Source organism: Haliotis rubra, unplaced genomic scaffold, assembly GCF_003918875.1.
Source record: "Haliotis rubra isolate DU_JTF1 unplaced genomic scaffold, ASM391887v1 Scf48, whole genome shotgun sequence".
Classification (NCBI taxonomy): Eukaryota; Metazoa; Mollusca; class Gastropoda; order Lepetellida; family Haliotidae; genus Haliotis; species Haliotis rubra.
Window position 1 is genome coordinate 1604935 of NW_025767168.1, and position 17501 is coordinate 1622435.

At 41.5% G+C, this 17501-nt stretch overlaps 2 protein-coding genes across 2 annotated transcripts; both read right to left on the reverse strand.

The window, feature by feature from the left end:
* Nucleotides 1-179: 179 nt before the first annotated feature.
* Nucleotides 180-5078, reverse strand: LOC124290962. The gene is made up of 6 exons (XM_046727805.1): nt 4763-5078; nt 4057-4210; nt 3412-3579; nt 2591-2874; nt 2290-2475; nt 180-256 (listed from the first exon to the last, which is right to left on the reverse strand). Exons 1-6 carry the CDS (start codon nt 5003-5005, stop codon nt 227-229), a joined length of 1065 nt encoding a protein of 354 aa, XP_046583761.1. The 5' UTR covers nt 5006-5078; the 3' UTR covers nt 180-226.
* Nucleotides 5025-16952, reverse strand: LOC124290989 (hillarin-like). The gene is made up of 5 exons (XM_046727851.1): nt 16902-16952; nt 8528-8641; nt 7258-7484; nt 5195-5873; nt 5025-5039 (listed from the first exon to the last, which is right to left on the reverse strand). The coding sequence occupies exons 1-5, from the start codon at nt 16950-16952 to the stop codon at nt 5025-5027; spliced, it is 1086 nt and encodes a 361-aa protein (XP_046583807.1).
* Between the last annotated feature and the right edge of the window lie 549 nt (nt 16953-17501).

Here is a 17501-nt window from a genome sequence, read left to right on the forward strand (position 1 = left end):
AATACAGAGAGACAAACTTTCTTGAATCCCAACTTCTTACCACTCACTCATTACTAAACAATCATTATGTCATTGTATGCATATATTTAAAGGTGTTGTACATCCGTAGAACTATTTTCAAGTTCAACTTTTACCGTGCAACTGTGACATAAATAAGTGAAACAGCGTTGTCAGTGACAGGATAATGTTTTATTGATCTATTGTACATTTCTTGTAAGTGTCCTCTTCATCTGACTTCCATCACGACCCCCAGTGCCTGCAATAGAAAGTGTAAAGTTATAAATTTTCACTAGCTCCATAATACAAACAAACACCAAACACACCAAGAAATACCAATACACAATGGAAACTGATCAAATTAAATGAAATATATTAAAATTTAAAACGAAAATTACGAAACACACAAAACAACAAAACAAAAACCCACCAACCTAAAAAAAAACCGACCATTCGCTGCGCACAAAAGAAAATGATTAAATATTGCAACCAGTTACATTTGACAAAACCTAAGATACGGATTGGCCAAGAATAAGCAACACATTGGAATATTAATGATTCATTAGTAACACTACTGAAATAACATATACCTCATCACATCTAACACCATCTCAGTGGTATTCGGCAGTGGTGATTATTGTGGTTTGATACCTCATGATAAGTTATTTATGGTAGAGTGTCAATTTTCAATCAATATGGATCTTGCAGAACTCGTCTTGGTGAGTGAGTGAGTTTAGTTTTACGCCGCTTTTAGCAATGTTCCAGCAATATCACGGCGGTGGACACCACAAATGGGCACCAGACCAGTGAGTATATAGCAAACAAACTCATAATGACCTTAGCCACCATCCACAAAGATGCATAGTAGACACCTAAGGTCGATAAACCAAGAACATCTGCTCTACGACCAACACCATGTCCTGTTTTAGCAATATTCCAGCAATATCTCGGCGGGGGAAACCAGGAATGGGCTTCACACATTGAGTCCATGTGGGGAATCGAACCCGGGCCTTCGGCGTGACGAGCGAACACTTTAACCACTAGGCTACCCCACCGCCCCTCGTCTTGGTGAGGGCTTTGAAAATTGTAAATAGACTTTGCACAATCTACCAAACAGATGGTCCAGACAACTAACTTGAACTTTCATACTAAAACGTTTCACACATCAGTGCATTTTAAGACATGTATTACAGCATATTTTGTGAGCAGGTGAGTAGACTTGCTTAAACACCTTGATTGTTTGATAGGTGTATTTCCTTACACCATTTTAATGCTCAAAGCACCACATTGGTATTGCGCACGTCAATGCATTAGTGAGCATGTATTTTTATTCCCAGCTCCTTTGGGAGTATACCACCTTCCCGATTCAATCCAGATACAATCAATCTTGATGTTAGATTCAATCAGTTTATAAAGTTTCTACACAGTGTTGAATGTCTGTGTAATTGAATTAAAAGATGAGTGAAGGGAAAGCTTGAGGCACTTTCATAGATAAATTAATGTTTATTAATCAGTTTCTAACGGACAACGACATGAAATACAAGTAACACACCACTGTATGGCAAAAACACAGCGATGATTTGTTGGAATGTCTTAGGTTTCATGGTTGTTCAAATGACACATTTCTCATTACAATAAAGTTGAACACTCATGATCCTCCACGAACGTGTACATTTTATCAAATTTCGACAGCATTCCACATGAGTCATCTTGTAGAATTTTCCAAAGGTTCAGTTGTTACCGACGGTATTCGTTGAGTTCAGATCAATTAAAGTGAGCTGTGGTTGAAACCGCTTTTATCACATTCCATTTACATCAAGGCAAGTCAGGTTAATGAAGAAAAGACGGAACGATCAGAGTCAGGCCTTTTCAAACTACATAATGATATCATCGTTCATTTAACATGCTTACATATTCGACTCCACTCCTTTTGTACGCTGCATGTATGTGTATCAAGGCACATTTTTGTTTTCATTCATTACAAGTGCATATTTACGATATACTTTATTGTAAGAACATGTAGAGGAAGGGGAATCCCCACAAAATATACATATCTTGTGCCGAAATTACTTTCTAAATAAATAGGGCGGTGGGGTAGGCTAGTGGTTAAAGCGTTGGCTCGTCACGCCGAAGACCCGGGTTCGAATCCCCACATGGGTACAATGTGTGAAGCCCATTTCTGGTGTCCCCCGCCGTGATGTTGCTGGAATATTGCTAAAAGCGGCGTAAAACCAAACTCAGTCAGTCAGTCAGTTCTAAATAAATAAGTTTCAATCAAATCTTTAGACTAACCCATAGATAAAAAGCTGCAACCGCTGATCCCGTGGCCTTGACCTCTTCAATCGTGAACTTAACAAGCGCGTCCTTGACCTCATTGCTGACTTCATTACTAAGGGCGTCCAGGCTGAAGCGGCTTATCCTGCTGATAAGACTATTATGTCCCTTGATCCGAAGCAGGTGTCGAACATCAGACCATCTCTACAGAAGAAAAAAAAAGGACAGTTTGTAATAGCCGATGGCAGTTTCCTGCGATAGCCTTGTCCAGCCCCAAGGGAACGAAACGGAAGATACGTTATTGCTTCAGGCGACATACCTGCAATGGCAGTTCCTCTCCCAGTAGAAGGTACGTTGACCTTAAGACCACAAAGCAGATGCTATTAGGACGCTCACAGTCTGCCACATCGGCCACAGTCTGTGATGTCAGCGTTTGCATGACCATATTATATTGCTTCACACGTAACTGTCGACTCAGAAAGTCTCGGGCTGATTGCACTACCGGGGAAGATTCCAGGATGTCACTGACTACAGACTGACTGGATTCAGCGATCGTCTTCATTAAGTTGTCCAGATCGTTGACAGACCTTCTTTTCTGGATTTCTGTGAAATAAGGACATCTGAAGGTACAGGACATAAATAATATGTTATAGGCAAAGGTGTTACTATGAGGATGCATATTAAGACTATTGCCATTCGATCGTGTTATCAATATTGTAGTAAACGAACTTCAAAAGAATGTGTTGGGTCACGAGTGCAGTTTTTTCCTGTCGTCGAGCTCTCATAATTTATACCAGGCATACGTCCTAACAAATTTGACGGCTATCAAATAGTACTTTTCCAAAACGCTAGATCCTCTGACAACAGGTATATTGCGACGGCTATTTATGCACTATCAAGAAGCAACCTTGTACTCGTTAGGCAGTTGCTAACGTACAACAGTATCTTAATTGTGAAATGAGAGTAACACTTCCTTCAACTGAGTACTAATTTTAATGTGTTAAAGAAATTCAAAATGTATTTTACAGTTAAGACCATTCGCATAAATAGGATTTCTTCCACCTTGTTCCGAATACACTGACAATGCGATTACATGATCCTCCCAGCCTATTTGTTATGTCACAAAACAAGGATATATACCTTCCTCGTATAACAGAGCAAGTACGGCCATTTCCGGCTTGAGGCTGAGATTCAGATGACCGTGATTTTGTAGTCCACGGAGAGCGATTTCCAATTCTTTCCTATTTCTGTTGTTCATGGCACTAGAGAGATGATTCCGTACATATCGTTCCTCTTTTGATGCCCAACCTGTTAAAACATTCAACATTAGTTGATAAATCGGAACCTTTAATTCCATAACATATAGCATGTGTTTACGACATGCGATGCGGTTTACTGTGGACGACAAAGACGGCAATTTATGCACAGGCGACACTAGCTGAATATTACTGACATTCATTCACTCGAGAGCAACAGTAACATTTAAAAGTCTACTAACACTGAACATTGTACCCTACTTATGACCTAAAGAGCGATCAAGCAAGTGAGTGGGTGATTTGTAAAATGCACTATTCCAGATTTATCACCTTAATAATCAAATCTGAACATGACGTGCCTGAAAACGCTCCCCGTCACCATGCCAGGAAGACACCCAATCAGCAAACTCGCAAAGCCTGACCAGCCGATCCTCTAAAGTAGGCTCTTGATACAAGGATGGTTAATGCATTCCCCGCGCATGATCCCGACAGTGAACAGACACCAACAGGAATGGCTATTTACACGTACCTTGACTGTTGTTGTTAAGGCAGATCGTCATATCCTCGGCTAGGTTGACATTGGACCAGTTTGTGTCACAGTCGGCTTTGTCGAGTGCTGCCCGAAGATGTTCCAGATGTTCCTGGTTCACCAGATCCAGAACACATTTCCCGTCGTGCGTGGACTGAACACAAGACAATGCTATACATCGTAACACTTACGATAACAACATATAGTAATCTAGACCAACACATGAAGGGGGGCAGCGGGGTGGCCTAGTGGTTACAGCGTTCGCTCGCTGAAGACCCTGGTTCCATTCTTCAAATATGAGCTTCGCACATTGTACCTATGTGGGGAATCGAATCCGGGTCTTCGGCATGATGAGGTAACGCTTCAACCACTAGGCTACCCCACCGCCCCTTGTAATATTAGAAAGTCACCCATATCATATAGGAAGAACTAGTAGCAACTACAGCCCATTTCAAATACAACTAGCCATATTTAAATTGAATAATTTAACCCCAGTTCTCTTTAAAAATTAAGTACCATTCGTCAATGCGAACTGTGAATAATCAAGCTTCGGCAAACGAGTGGTTGAGAGCATGAATACCTATCCACACCTTCGGGGCTTGAAGACACACTCAGTGAGGTCACACTCATTGATCACCGTGTCTTCCTTGTAATCTGATGTTACTACAGGAGCCAGTAACACTCGCCGACACAAGGCACTACTTACCTCGTTTTCTATCTCATACGTTTCCGGGTGCTCTGTGAGGAGAAAGTTCAGGACGTTGACCAGGGTGTAATTAGTGTGGGGCATCCTTACGAACACCTGAAGAGCGAACTCATCATCATCTATTTCATCTTCAGGAACACTGACATGGAAAACGACACGATTTTTGTCAATCATCTTTTTCACGCATGCTCTGAGTTCACCTTCCTGTAATGCGTGATGACGTAGAACCGCTTCTACTTCCATCGGATAAGTATGGTGGAAATCAAAGATGTCCGACCTCGTTGGACGTATTGGCACAATTCCATCCGGATGTGATACACACTGAAGTCCGCAACCAACAGAACGTTGTCCAGGACCAAAACCAATAGAGGAACGGATCGGAAATGGATTATTGATCACGTTTCTTTCAAAGCAGTCTAGACGAAACTCTACAAGTGGATGCAGCATGTGTGTTAGTCCTCCATATATGACAAGTTTGTACACGCCCATGACAGGGAGGCGGACGTATATGTTGATGTGATCGTCTTTGGCGTCCTTACAAACGTAAGTTTCGAGTTTCGAGTTGTTGAGGACTCTCCCACTGAGGTTCTGCTTCACAAACAGAATATAACTGACGTTTGCATCTGTCCCGAATTTGTGGTTAAACTTGATGTGGCACATCCCCGTTTTAGAAGTCAATGAACATGCACTTTCACTAGAAAGAATCAATCCTGACGAGAAGTAACCACTGTGGAAATGTGGTGCATCATAGAAGTCCTCCAATGTCCAAGTCTTCTGGAGAAGCTGCCATTCGGGTTTCTCCGGCAAACAGAAATACACAAACTCTTCCGGATCTGGGAGGAAGAAAAATTCATCAACAACGTTGTCATCGTTATTGTTGATGGTTTCATGGTTGTCTATTTCTTGAAGTTCTTGACTGGTCGTCTGTGTGTTGGTCTGGGTTCTACGGTTGATCCCCGTGTAGGCTCTAGATGGGTGGACGGTACGCCATATTCCATCCACAAAGACTGCCGTCCAGTTTGAGGACATGCGAGCAGGAATTTCTTCTCCTGCCTCGTAATCCTCACTCTTACATCGTCCACGTATCATTACACAGGGGATGTCTGCGGCTCTGAATGAAACACAAAGATAACTGGTTTATACATAACCCCACTCACGGTCAGTAGCTCCTTCTCACCATTGAGGAGGCGGTGGGGTAGCCTAGTAGTTAAAGCGTTCGCTCGTCACGCCGAAGACCCAGGTTCGATTCCCCACATGGGTACAATGTGTGAAGCCCAATTCTGGTGTCCCCCGCCGTGATATTGCTGGAATATTGCTAAAAGCGGCGTAAAACCATACCCACTCACCCACTCTCAGGATTGAAGAAAGCTATGTCCAAGCGTTTCTGGCCTACAATATATATAATTACCAACATGAATTTCTACATGGGTATATGATTTCGATACACCGGACAATGTCCTACCACATGTATGCATGAACACCCCATACATCTTTGTAAAGTACGGTAGTTAATCATACAAATCTATGACAACCTATCATGTATGTGCCTTCAGTCCTCGAGTACAGTGATGAGTGGGTGGATATTACCCATGGTGTATGCCATTGATTCAGAAGCTTCAATAGTTACTGAAGGTGACGATTTAGGTACTTATGTCTGTCACTCATCATTAGCTGTAAGAGTGTGAAAACAGTCGATTTGCCCTATAATGACACTATAATGTGCCCTGTACTTTTACACGAATTAACGCGCACGATTGACTGATGCGTTTCTCCACATATACAACAGAGTAGTTGCTGACTTTCGTAAATAATCAATAACAGCGACCTTATTCTCTACGTTGCAATCACATCGTTACTGATGAGAGTGATCTTAGTTTTACGGCGCGTTTAGGAATATTCCAGCTATACGGCGATGATCTGTAAATCACCGAGTCTGGACCAGACAATCCAGTGATCAACAGCATGACCATCGACCTTCGCAACTGGGATATGATGACATGTGTCAACCAAGTCAGCGAGCCTGACCACCCGATCCCGTTAGTCGCCTCTTACGACAAGCATGGGTTACTGAAAATCAATTCTAACCCGGATGAGATGGCTTTACGGAAATATAAATTTTGAGTGCAATTGTTTGGTTAACTCGATCTCACATGGCGGTATCGACAGGCAAAACGTGGTGAGCACAGATACAGCACATATTATGTTCAGGTGTTCATGACAATTTGGCAAAAAATAACTAAATGTAATTTGGGGTTTACGGAGAAAATAACTTGTGATTATGTGTGAGTTCCGCATCCATGATTTAAATAAGAAGTAGATATCCCAGGAGTGCCCCACTTCATGCGGATCTGTTTGTTCATGCATATCATTGAGAATGTCTGCTAGGACTGGCAATGTCCATCCTCGGCCAAAATAATTTGGCTAAGGATCTTGTCTCTTTTATTTATCAACAACTATTGACCGGAATGTGGGGTTCAGTATTGAACGGCACGCACCTGCATAGCAATGTGAAGAATTCAGTATAGGTGCCCAGGTTTTTCTTGATGAGCTTCATGTAGCCCCTGGGGGTCATGGGGTCGACGACTCCAGGGTAGTAGCTCTGATAGATCTGCTGGCTACCCAACCAGGTGAAGATGGCTCGCACCTTGTCCAAGTCTGAGACAAGACCGCGTGTCAGGGAAGCCTGTAGCTGACCATAGGTCGTGTCGTCACTCACAATGATCTGCAGAATACATGCATCACACATATACTACTCAACACCTGATTGGGATGTTTGTGTGGGACCTAACTGGAGATGGTGCCATTCAGAAAGGGTCCCTACTGTGTTGCAAGCGGAACATGTTCAGCGTTATGTAAAGTGAGGGCACAATTCAAGTATACCAGTCGCTGTCATCTGGCTATGTATCAGTATCAGCATAGCATAACTCGCACAGGTTTGTTTGTTTGTTCATTTGTTGTTTAACGCCGCACTCAGCAATATTCCAGCTACATGGCGCGCTGTGTAAATGATCAAGCCTGGAACAGGCAGTCCAGTCGACCGAAGCAACTGGGATACGATGACATGTGTCAACCAAGTCCGCGAGCCTGACCACCCGATCGTAGATTTATCGCCTCTTACGACAAGCATAGATTGCTGAAGACCAACTCTAACCGGATCTTCGCGGGTATGCAAATATTTTGTCGTATTTATTGTTGTGTATTGTAATTTCTATTGTTAGTTCTATTGCATTTTCTTTTCTGTCAGTCCGTTAGTTTTCTCGTTTCTATTTTACCTGCTGTTTGGGGACAGGATGGTGATAAAACGTTCGCTTGTCACACCGAAGACCCAGGCTTCATTCGCCTCGTGGGTACAGTGTCTGAAGCCAATTTCCGGTGTCCACCGCTATGATATTTCTGGGAAATTGTTAACAGCGGCAGTAGACCTAACGTATTCACTCATTTGTCTGAAATCTTACATACTACTCTAACTGGTTGTTGAATTGGTGTTGACGATTGTATGGATGCTTCAAGAGGAACATGATTTCACACACACATTTGTATATACTCGTTGTTATTTTCTGTCTGTCTTTCCGTGTTGCCCACTACTTTCTCTCTTCCTATAGCCTGTGTAAATATCCTGACTTTTATCTCTACTTATCACTATTCCAGGTGAGTAAATGAATTGTACACGGTCGATATTGTGAGGATGATTTCGTGGCATCTATCAGGTCACGAATGAGAGAATAAGCTGCTCAGTTTATGACCCCGGAGAACACATGTACTTACCAAATTCGACCTGGCATCAATGGTCAAGAAACTTTCAAACTTGACCAAATCGCACTTCTTCAAGCTGGAGGGCTTTGGAGCAGGATAACCTTTCAGTGTCCGAGGAACCAATATCTGCACACAAAAATAATCTTTCAACTGCTAAAGCCAAAATGTAACGCAGAGAACAATAATTCGTAAATAACTAAGTGGATACAGACTCCTATCCCGTGTGAATCAAGGGCGGCAGACAATCTGAAAATCCGAATTTCCAGTAGGTTATTTTATATACAACCCAATTCTATTTTTAATGAAAAATGAAGAAAACGCATGAAATATCAACACTATTTTAAATTTTTTATTATTGGATATTTATATAGCGCACATATCCACGCACTAATGTAACTCCATGTGGATCATACAACTCTTGCTGCCACAAGGCGCACCGATCGAGTTATTGCGGCTTTCCCATCCTTAGGAGGTACCCATTCGCAGCTGGGTGGACTCCTTACGAGGTACCCATTCATAGCTGGGTGGACTGGGACACACACACAGGGTGGAAGCGCTGTCCACACGAAAAGTTGAGTTGCCCCAAAAGCAACTCCATTTCCTCGCTGGACAGTGAAAGAAGAACACGTGGCGCAAGAGTTATGGTAAGTTTTCCGTCGCTATGCATTAATTTGCAAGTATATCAGGTTTTGCCATTTGGCAGAAGGATCTAGAAAGTTACAGATCTTTCTGTATTTCTTGACATCCTCTATATTTATTACAATTGCGCGTTAGGCGAGGGGGTCTACTCCCATTTGCGAGAACTCCCAGTTGCGAGACTCCCAGTTGTGAGACAGTGGAGAAGGTAAGGAGCAAAGAAAACACACCTTACTCCCCTATCTGATAGAATGGATTAACCCCAGCTAATTAGGGATTAGCTATTTAACTGAATCTTGTGGAGGTAGCTTAAAAGAAAAAGTAATTAACCTACTCAGGTAAATGGCTTTAAAAAATAAACACTTTGTGTAGGTAACTTCGTGATCATTTGAAAGAGAAATTAATTGACCTACTCAGATTTACGTGCTTGAAAAATCTAGCAATAACTGTTGTAACTATAATTGAATGCTACACTCAGTCATCGCCATCCAAACATCTTCAGGTGTATGGAAATCATCAGGAAAATAGAGAAGGCAGAGAAGGCCAAGCTGTGCCAACTCGACCTGGGAGGCGCCCCTCGATCGAGGAAACGCGTGTACAGGGAAATAGACAATCGACTACATAGACTCAAAGATCAACTTGCAGATGGAACGAAAAATCACATGCAGTATCTTGATGCAGTCGGCAAACTGCTGAAAATATGAAAAGTGTCAAAATTTCCAAATATGGACCCATGTAAAAAAGTTATTTATAATGACACACAAACATCATAATAACGCAAATCATCAAAATGTGTGAATAAAAAATGATAATGAAGTATTTAATGAACTATTTCTTCTGTGTAAATATAATGATAATCTTTTTCAGTATTTCAGTATTTAACTTGTTCTTTATTGAAATCAATAAATGCTCTTCAATGAACAATGTCTTCTGTGTCTCATTAATGAACTATGCCTCCTGCGGGTACTCTTCAGCAACAGGGCTGTTCCCACTTTCATCGTAGGGATTGGGAAGCACCACTTGTGTGCACTGAACCATTAATTAATGTGTCTCGCAACTGGGAGTTCTCGCAAATGGGAGGACACCGGCGAGGGCACCCTCCTGAGTGTCGAAAGATAATGATCGTTTCAACACGAAATATGACATCCTCATCTGCAGACACACCTTTTTTTGCTGTCAGTTCTTAGATATAGTGATTTTAGGTCTTCATTCAAAGTTTAGGCTTTAATGCATCGGTAATTTTTCAGTTATCGTCGAAAATCAAACTGTACATTTTACATGGAGTTGTTTTGAAACTGTCCATTGCTTTGAATGTTTACGTTGAAGTAACTGTCCATGTAGTTGCATGGACTTTAGAGCATTAACTGTTGAAATCCCACAGTTGTTGATACCCTTTTCCACAGACTTGGCAATGTAAACGGTAATTGTTGTGAAGGATCCCTTTAACATGCAGTCTGAGGACAAATGGAGACTTGTAGAACTTGCCGATGATGTGGCAGCGGTCAAACCGAAACATGAACCAATTCAGACAATGACCTACTTTTCAGCCGACCTGAATTTTCTCGTGTGAAAGTGAAAAGAGACACTGCAGACAACTATGGTTACACTAAATTCCAATTCCTTGTTTCATAAGAAATTGATATTTTCAAATGAACTTTTATAAAATCGTATTTCTATATTTTATGGCTAGGTGTAGGCAGCATGACGTTAACTAAGACGTCACAGACTGCCCCTGTTTCATGAGGTAAAAAAATGTTGCACAATTCATCTGGCTCACTGGTTACAACTGCTATGTGTTCTTTGCGCTGATTTAGTGTGGTTTTGTAACGCACAATGTGATTTATTTAATATCAAGTCCGTACAAGACCGCCAAACCTTTCTCGCAGCCGAACCTCGTTTTGAGATTTCCATGATTTACAGATTTCCGTTTGTCATAGGACGTTGTACGACAGGGTACGGATTAGAAGGAGAGTAGTGTCCAATATACAATTGATTAGATGTATCAAATAATACAGATTAATATTTATATATCCAGTTGAATGAGTTGGTCTCAAACTTCTGAACTGGTTATTGTACTAAGTTGCGCAATAGGACGGACCCCAGTCAGCAGGAAACGAGACTATTGTGAAATCAATGTTTTGACTCTGCCTCCATCCTGTTTCTTCTTTTTCTCGGTGTGCTTGACAACAAACGACTGGTATTGAAGGATATATGCGACTCGTCCACTGGTTAAACTTCGAAATTCATTTCCTGAAAACTTAAACATATCAAACTAATGCATATATTATAACCACAGACTATGTACAGTAACAGACCTGCTTACCCCCTTTGTCTGCAAAGTGTATTCATGGCGGTTTGGAAGTGTATTTTGATGTGTCAAAAGTGTACAATCTTATTTTATAAGAAGGAAAATTTGAAAATTCCTGAATGCCAGAATGGTGTTTATCAATCAACTTCAACACAGTTTTGACTGCCATCATAAGGAGGTCTGCAGATAAAATCGGCAAGTTCATCTTCTCATTAAATTGTGTCATTTGGATTTCTCCTTTATTTTTTTTACAACTGCCATTGACTTGTCCATATCGCTGTTGGTGTCACCGGTGGAAAAAAAGGACGTCATTATTGTATTTGATTTCGCACATTCAACATTGGTTAGATGTCCCTTGGTTTTCTGATGCTTAGTGATCTGCTTCACCTGAATGTGCAATACTAATCTGAATGATAGTATGAACAATGTACATACTTTGGAATAACCTGGTCTTGGTTATTCCTGGGGTAGATGTATATTTGTTAATACACTTCTGATCGTACATGATTTTGTAAAATGTTTGAATCCTATGGTCCATATGAGCCCGATGAACGCTCCGCCATGATGCCATTGGTTGGGAAGCAATCGGATAAGATGGGTAGAAACCGGGAAAAAATACGAGGGAACCCGACGACAAAGACAGGAAAAATCAGATTACTTTACATTTTCACGACATCTACCGAAGTACTTTGTCTATATCTATCATCAATGAACATACATCACGGTCACGATTTTGAATAAATTAACTTTCGGTTGTACGCGCGAAAGTGACTTGAAAGGGAGGCCACTCTTGTTTAGCTTCGTTTCATGGCGTGTTTACGTTGGCAAGTAAAACTGAAGTGAAACGAATGCATGTTTTTTAAAACAAATTAATATGTGTTTTTATAGGTTTGCATCCAATAAATCCCAGACAGGGTACCAACTGCAGTGAGGGTGTACAATCGTACTTGAAGACAAAAAATCGTAATAAATACGCCAGGTAGGCAGTAACAAACCATTCTTCTTCAACACAAATATCTCTACAATAACGTTGGATCACCTGACGGTTAAAACCATAAACTGTCAACTCCTCGACAGTAAAATCACAACGCAATGGACAGTATGGTTGCTAAACGTGAACAACTCCATAAAAAATGTACAGATTGATTTTTCGACGATAATTGAAAAAATACAGCCGCATTAAAGCCTAAACTGCGAATGAAGACCTAAAGTCACTTTATCTAAGAATTGACAGCAAGAAAAGGTGTGTCTGCTGATGAGGATGTCATATTTCGTGTTGAAACGATCATTTTCCGCGATCTTGTTTCGATACTCAGGAGGGTGCCCTCGCTTAACGCGCAATTGTAATAAATATAGAGGGTGTCAAGCAATTACAGAAAGATCTGTAGCTTTCTAGATCCTTCTGCCAAATGGCAAAACCTAATATACTTGCAAAATAATGAAAATGCGAGGAAAAACCTACCTTTACTCTTGCGCCACGTGTCCTTCTTTCACTGTCCAGCGAGGAAATGGAGTTGCTTTGGGGGCAACTCCACATTTCGTGAGGGCAGCGCTTCCACCCTGTGACATAGTCACAGTACTTTGTCCAAGTTCACTGCACGTTGCTGTACCTAAAAACTAGGCACGTATTCATGTGCCCACCATCTGGTGATATACCAACGGATTCGTGGTTTCTGTTAAGTGCACAGGTTGTGTACTGTACACTATGGGTTGTGACAACACTGAAAGAGTCTGCACACAAAGTTGACTCGAAGGTTATTACACCCGGTCACATGGGGGCTCGATCCCGGCAACTCATGCCCGCTGGATCACTAGCCTGGCGCCTTAGCCAGCTCGCCCACCACGCCCCAATGCGCAACGGGGCGGTGGGGGTAGCCTTGTGGTTGAAGCGTTCCACTCCCCACGTGGGTTCTATGTGTGAAGGACAATTGCTGGTGTCCCCCGCAGTGATATCGCTGGAATATTGCTAAAAACGGCGTAAAACTTTGTTCACTTTCTCATAAATGACCAACTGTGTGCTGATATCGGATAATTTCTATAATTAACATAGGCGGATCCAGAAGGGGTGGGGTGGGGTGGGGTGGGTGAGCACCCCTTTGTGCTTAAAATTTGTTAAATGACCATTGAAACTCGGGTGAAAATGAAATGTGCACCCCTCCTTTTCTCAATAGTGTGCTCAATACCCCCACCCCTATTCACTGACTGCAACCCGCTTTTTAGCTATCTCAAAAAGTTTGCTGTATCCGTCCCTGATTAATATATAACAACAAAACCCAATGAACAGACGAAACCAAACCAGTGATTGTGATGCACACTGATTGAGGTAAATTGTCACATTGCAGTATTTCAGCCTTGCCGTGAATGGAATCGTTTTGCATACATAATAAATACATCTTGTTATAACATTATAAAATGAAGTCAACAAAGGCCTAAAACAGCTAGACTATCACAGATGGTGTTTAAAACTGGCATATAAATCTAAAACTAATTTACTATTGAAGCCAATAAAATATATACGGGCTATAGATCGCCAACAACTGAAGGTAGAGTCCCCGAGCCCTACGTACATGCCCGTACATTCCAAAGCGTAACGGACAAGTTATCGCCCCTTGCTGCTACTAATATATACGGTTTTATGTGAAGCTGACAGTATCCAGACCAATCCTGTTATCTTATAATGGGGGGATTTTGCGTGATCGTTGATACGGTATTAAAACCAGTCGCCACCATTCACAGTAAGGATTGACAGGTTTTTGTACGCCTAAGCGCTGCAACACCGTGGACTCCTACCAGCTTCCGCATGCAATGTAGCACTGTGGGGTCCGATATTTCAAAGCTGAATCATGCCGCCAGCTTTGACCTGGTTTGCGGACATAAACGATTCGCTTATATATGACCATATTGGATTTATATGTGATATAACAGAAACAAAATCAGTTTGATTGATTATACTCGTCTACGTTTTTTTACCATGTACAATTTTAATTGGATTTTTTTCCGGATTGATGCATAATTTTGTGCTTATCAGCGATTTCTCAGTTTTAAAAGGTCGCTTTTATCTAAATTTAGGCATGAATAATTTCAACAATCGAAATTCTGTCCATGCATATATATGATCGTACCTCTGCTAATAAAATGCCATCGTGCTGCAGGAGTTCAACGTGTAAGAGAGGACTTTGACAGGGTTAGCCTAGTGGTTAAAGCGTTCACGCGTCACGCCGAAGACCCGGGTTCGATACCCCACATGGGTACAATGTGTGAAGCCCGTTTCTGGTGTCCCCGGCCGTGATATCGAGGGATATTGCTAAACATGGCGTAAAAGAAAACTCACTCACTCACTTTGACCAGTCGACTGATGTTGACTCCATGTGGACACCATGTAAACCGCAATGATTCATGTCGAGGGGACACATATGCCGCAGTCTCCAAACATAACACCCCTGTTGTTCGTAATGACTGCCAGATAACAACATTGTTCTGATGTTTAGTTATCAGTAGATACAAACTGTGTGATGTCTGAGCCAGGGGAGTGTTCTCTGTCTTTGTTTCTTCAGATATATTTCTATTTTATTGACTGTATAATGTTTAGGTTTGTATTATTCACAACAAATTGCGATCGCGTGATGAACTTTCTGTATATTATTGACAAATTGAAATTGACTGAACGAACTTGTGTAAAACAAGTCTTTGATGGGAATTGATACACGAAGAAAATGACACGAAACTTATGCATAAAAACTTGAATGGAATCTATTTCTTAATGTTAGTCACACTGGCTTCCACGTTATACTGATATTTTCCGCCACACATCTTCTTTGTGAAAGCATGTCAGTATGTCAGCATGTATAGATATTACCTTAGTAGGTTAACGGAATATTCACCTGTTCAGTGGGCAAAAATTAGTGAAACATCGTTACAATCAATTGCGAAATTTTGGGTGACATCTAGGAGCTGTTATGACGGAGAGGAAGAAGTGTTATGGTTTGACAACTTTATTGTAATAGATGTGAAGATTCGATGTAAATGCTAACACCATTATCAAGCTAATGATGCACAGTATTATGCACAAGGATAATATATACATGAAACATAACTGAGTTTGTACAATCGAGGAGGTTGATGTACAACGTGATTATGATGCTGCTACTAGTTGTATGAAACCAAATAGACAAAGTATGTAAAGTGCACGTGGTTATTGGTGGATGGCCAATCAACACTAACACCTTTCCCAACTTTGTCCATCTGACTTTATACCTACTGTGCTTTATAACTGTATATATACTCATGCCAATAATGGTTGTCACCCCCTTCAATTTTTAAAATTTTAGAGGGGTGTGGGGTGGGGTGTGAAGTGTGTGGGGGTTGGGGTGGGAGGGGGTGACAATCATTATTGGCATGAGTATATTTAAGTAAATATTGTACCGGAGGCAGGCAAACCTAGTCGTTCCCCAGTTGACTTCATTAAGCCACGGTATACCTTGTCATGAAGGCATTATACGGTCGATATAGTTGTGATAATGACGACTCAAAATAAGCTTCCCTCATTTCCATGGGATAAAAATTAGTCATCGTAATAGACGATAGACATAATTTTGAAATCGCCATCTCGGTGAGCAGTAACGGGAAATACAATTAGAATCTGGTCTTCTGCGTGATAAGCCAACGGCTTAGCCGCTTGGCTAGCAAACCATTCCCAGATTGAACCGAAGATGATTTGAGACGGAAACTATTAGCTACTTGTTGGTGGATAGGGTTTAAGGGAGCGTTCAAGATTCTTTCCCTTTTCAGTGACGTGCATGCACGTCTGTTCGGCTGCACGATGTAGTCCAGACTTGTGGTGTTGCGATACAAGGCCGCAGTTTAACACGCAAAACTGACTGACACACAATGCTCACGACGAACCGACATGTGATTTTCATCCCCGTTATTCCGACTGTCAAACAGGGCAACAACAACTAACCCCGTTTTGGTATGACCCTACGAGCGTATCGCATCACAGACATTCTGCTCTCAGGGCAGACGCTCTGTCCACAAACTCATGGAGGTTAGAACTATCCACGAGGAAGAGAGGTGGACAGCATGTAGTAAACTATTGATATGGACGATTAACAGAAAACAGAGACGGACACAGGACAAAGGAAAATGAATCATTGATCAACTCTAAACATTCTTCTTATTATCTTACATGTAATGCAACAATAGCCTCATGGTTACCAAGGGTTTGATTTCTAAAAGCGTCACTGTAAGCATACAAAGCCTGTGCTTGATGTCCACGTTGTTATATTGTTGTGACATTGCCAATAGTAGCGTAAATAATTCACTCTGACAGAATTTACATAAGTCGTTCAGCAACAAGAAGGGGCTAAGTCAATATCCATGTTTGACCTGTCAAGGTCCCATGTATCAACAGTGTTATTAAACCGTAACTAACATATCACTCACCGGCGTTATTGATGGGAAGTCAGGGTCTGGTTTGCTGGCACCGAAGCCCATGTCGTTCAAGGTGGATTGAAGCACATACACTGAGGAAAACAAAGGCACTGAGCCGCTCTTATATCAATCAGCGTATATTAATTAATCCAGTGCATAAAACGGACACGGAACAACATGTCTCCTTGTCTGAGGCAAACGATGGACTGATGCTCACACATCGATATTGGAACATATCCAAGTTGTTAATACTGTACAACACGCTAAGTCACTTGTAATTTCACCGATTACTTGTAATGCTGACACTGTGAGTTTTTCTCTGCGTGATATCTCTTACACTTCCTTGTAAAACAGTTCGAGCACTCAGGTTGTTAAGTCCCATACTGGCAGATAGTTAGTTTTGTTGGTAATGGGTAATTGAGCTAATTATTAAGTTTTGCGTTGGCTCTTATACATGGTCATTGACTCCAGGACTGGGATCAAGAACACACGCAGGTAGCTTATTGTTTATGATAATCTGATTTACGGTAGGTCACGCCATCTACTGTTGCCCGTGGGTTGTATTTACATATATATAACCCGAGATAATCACACTCTTCTCACAATGCGGGC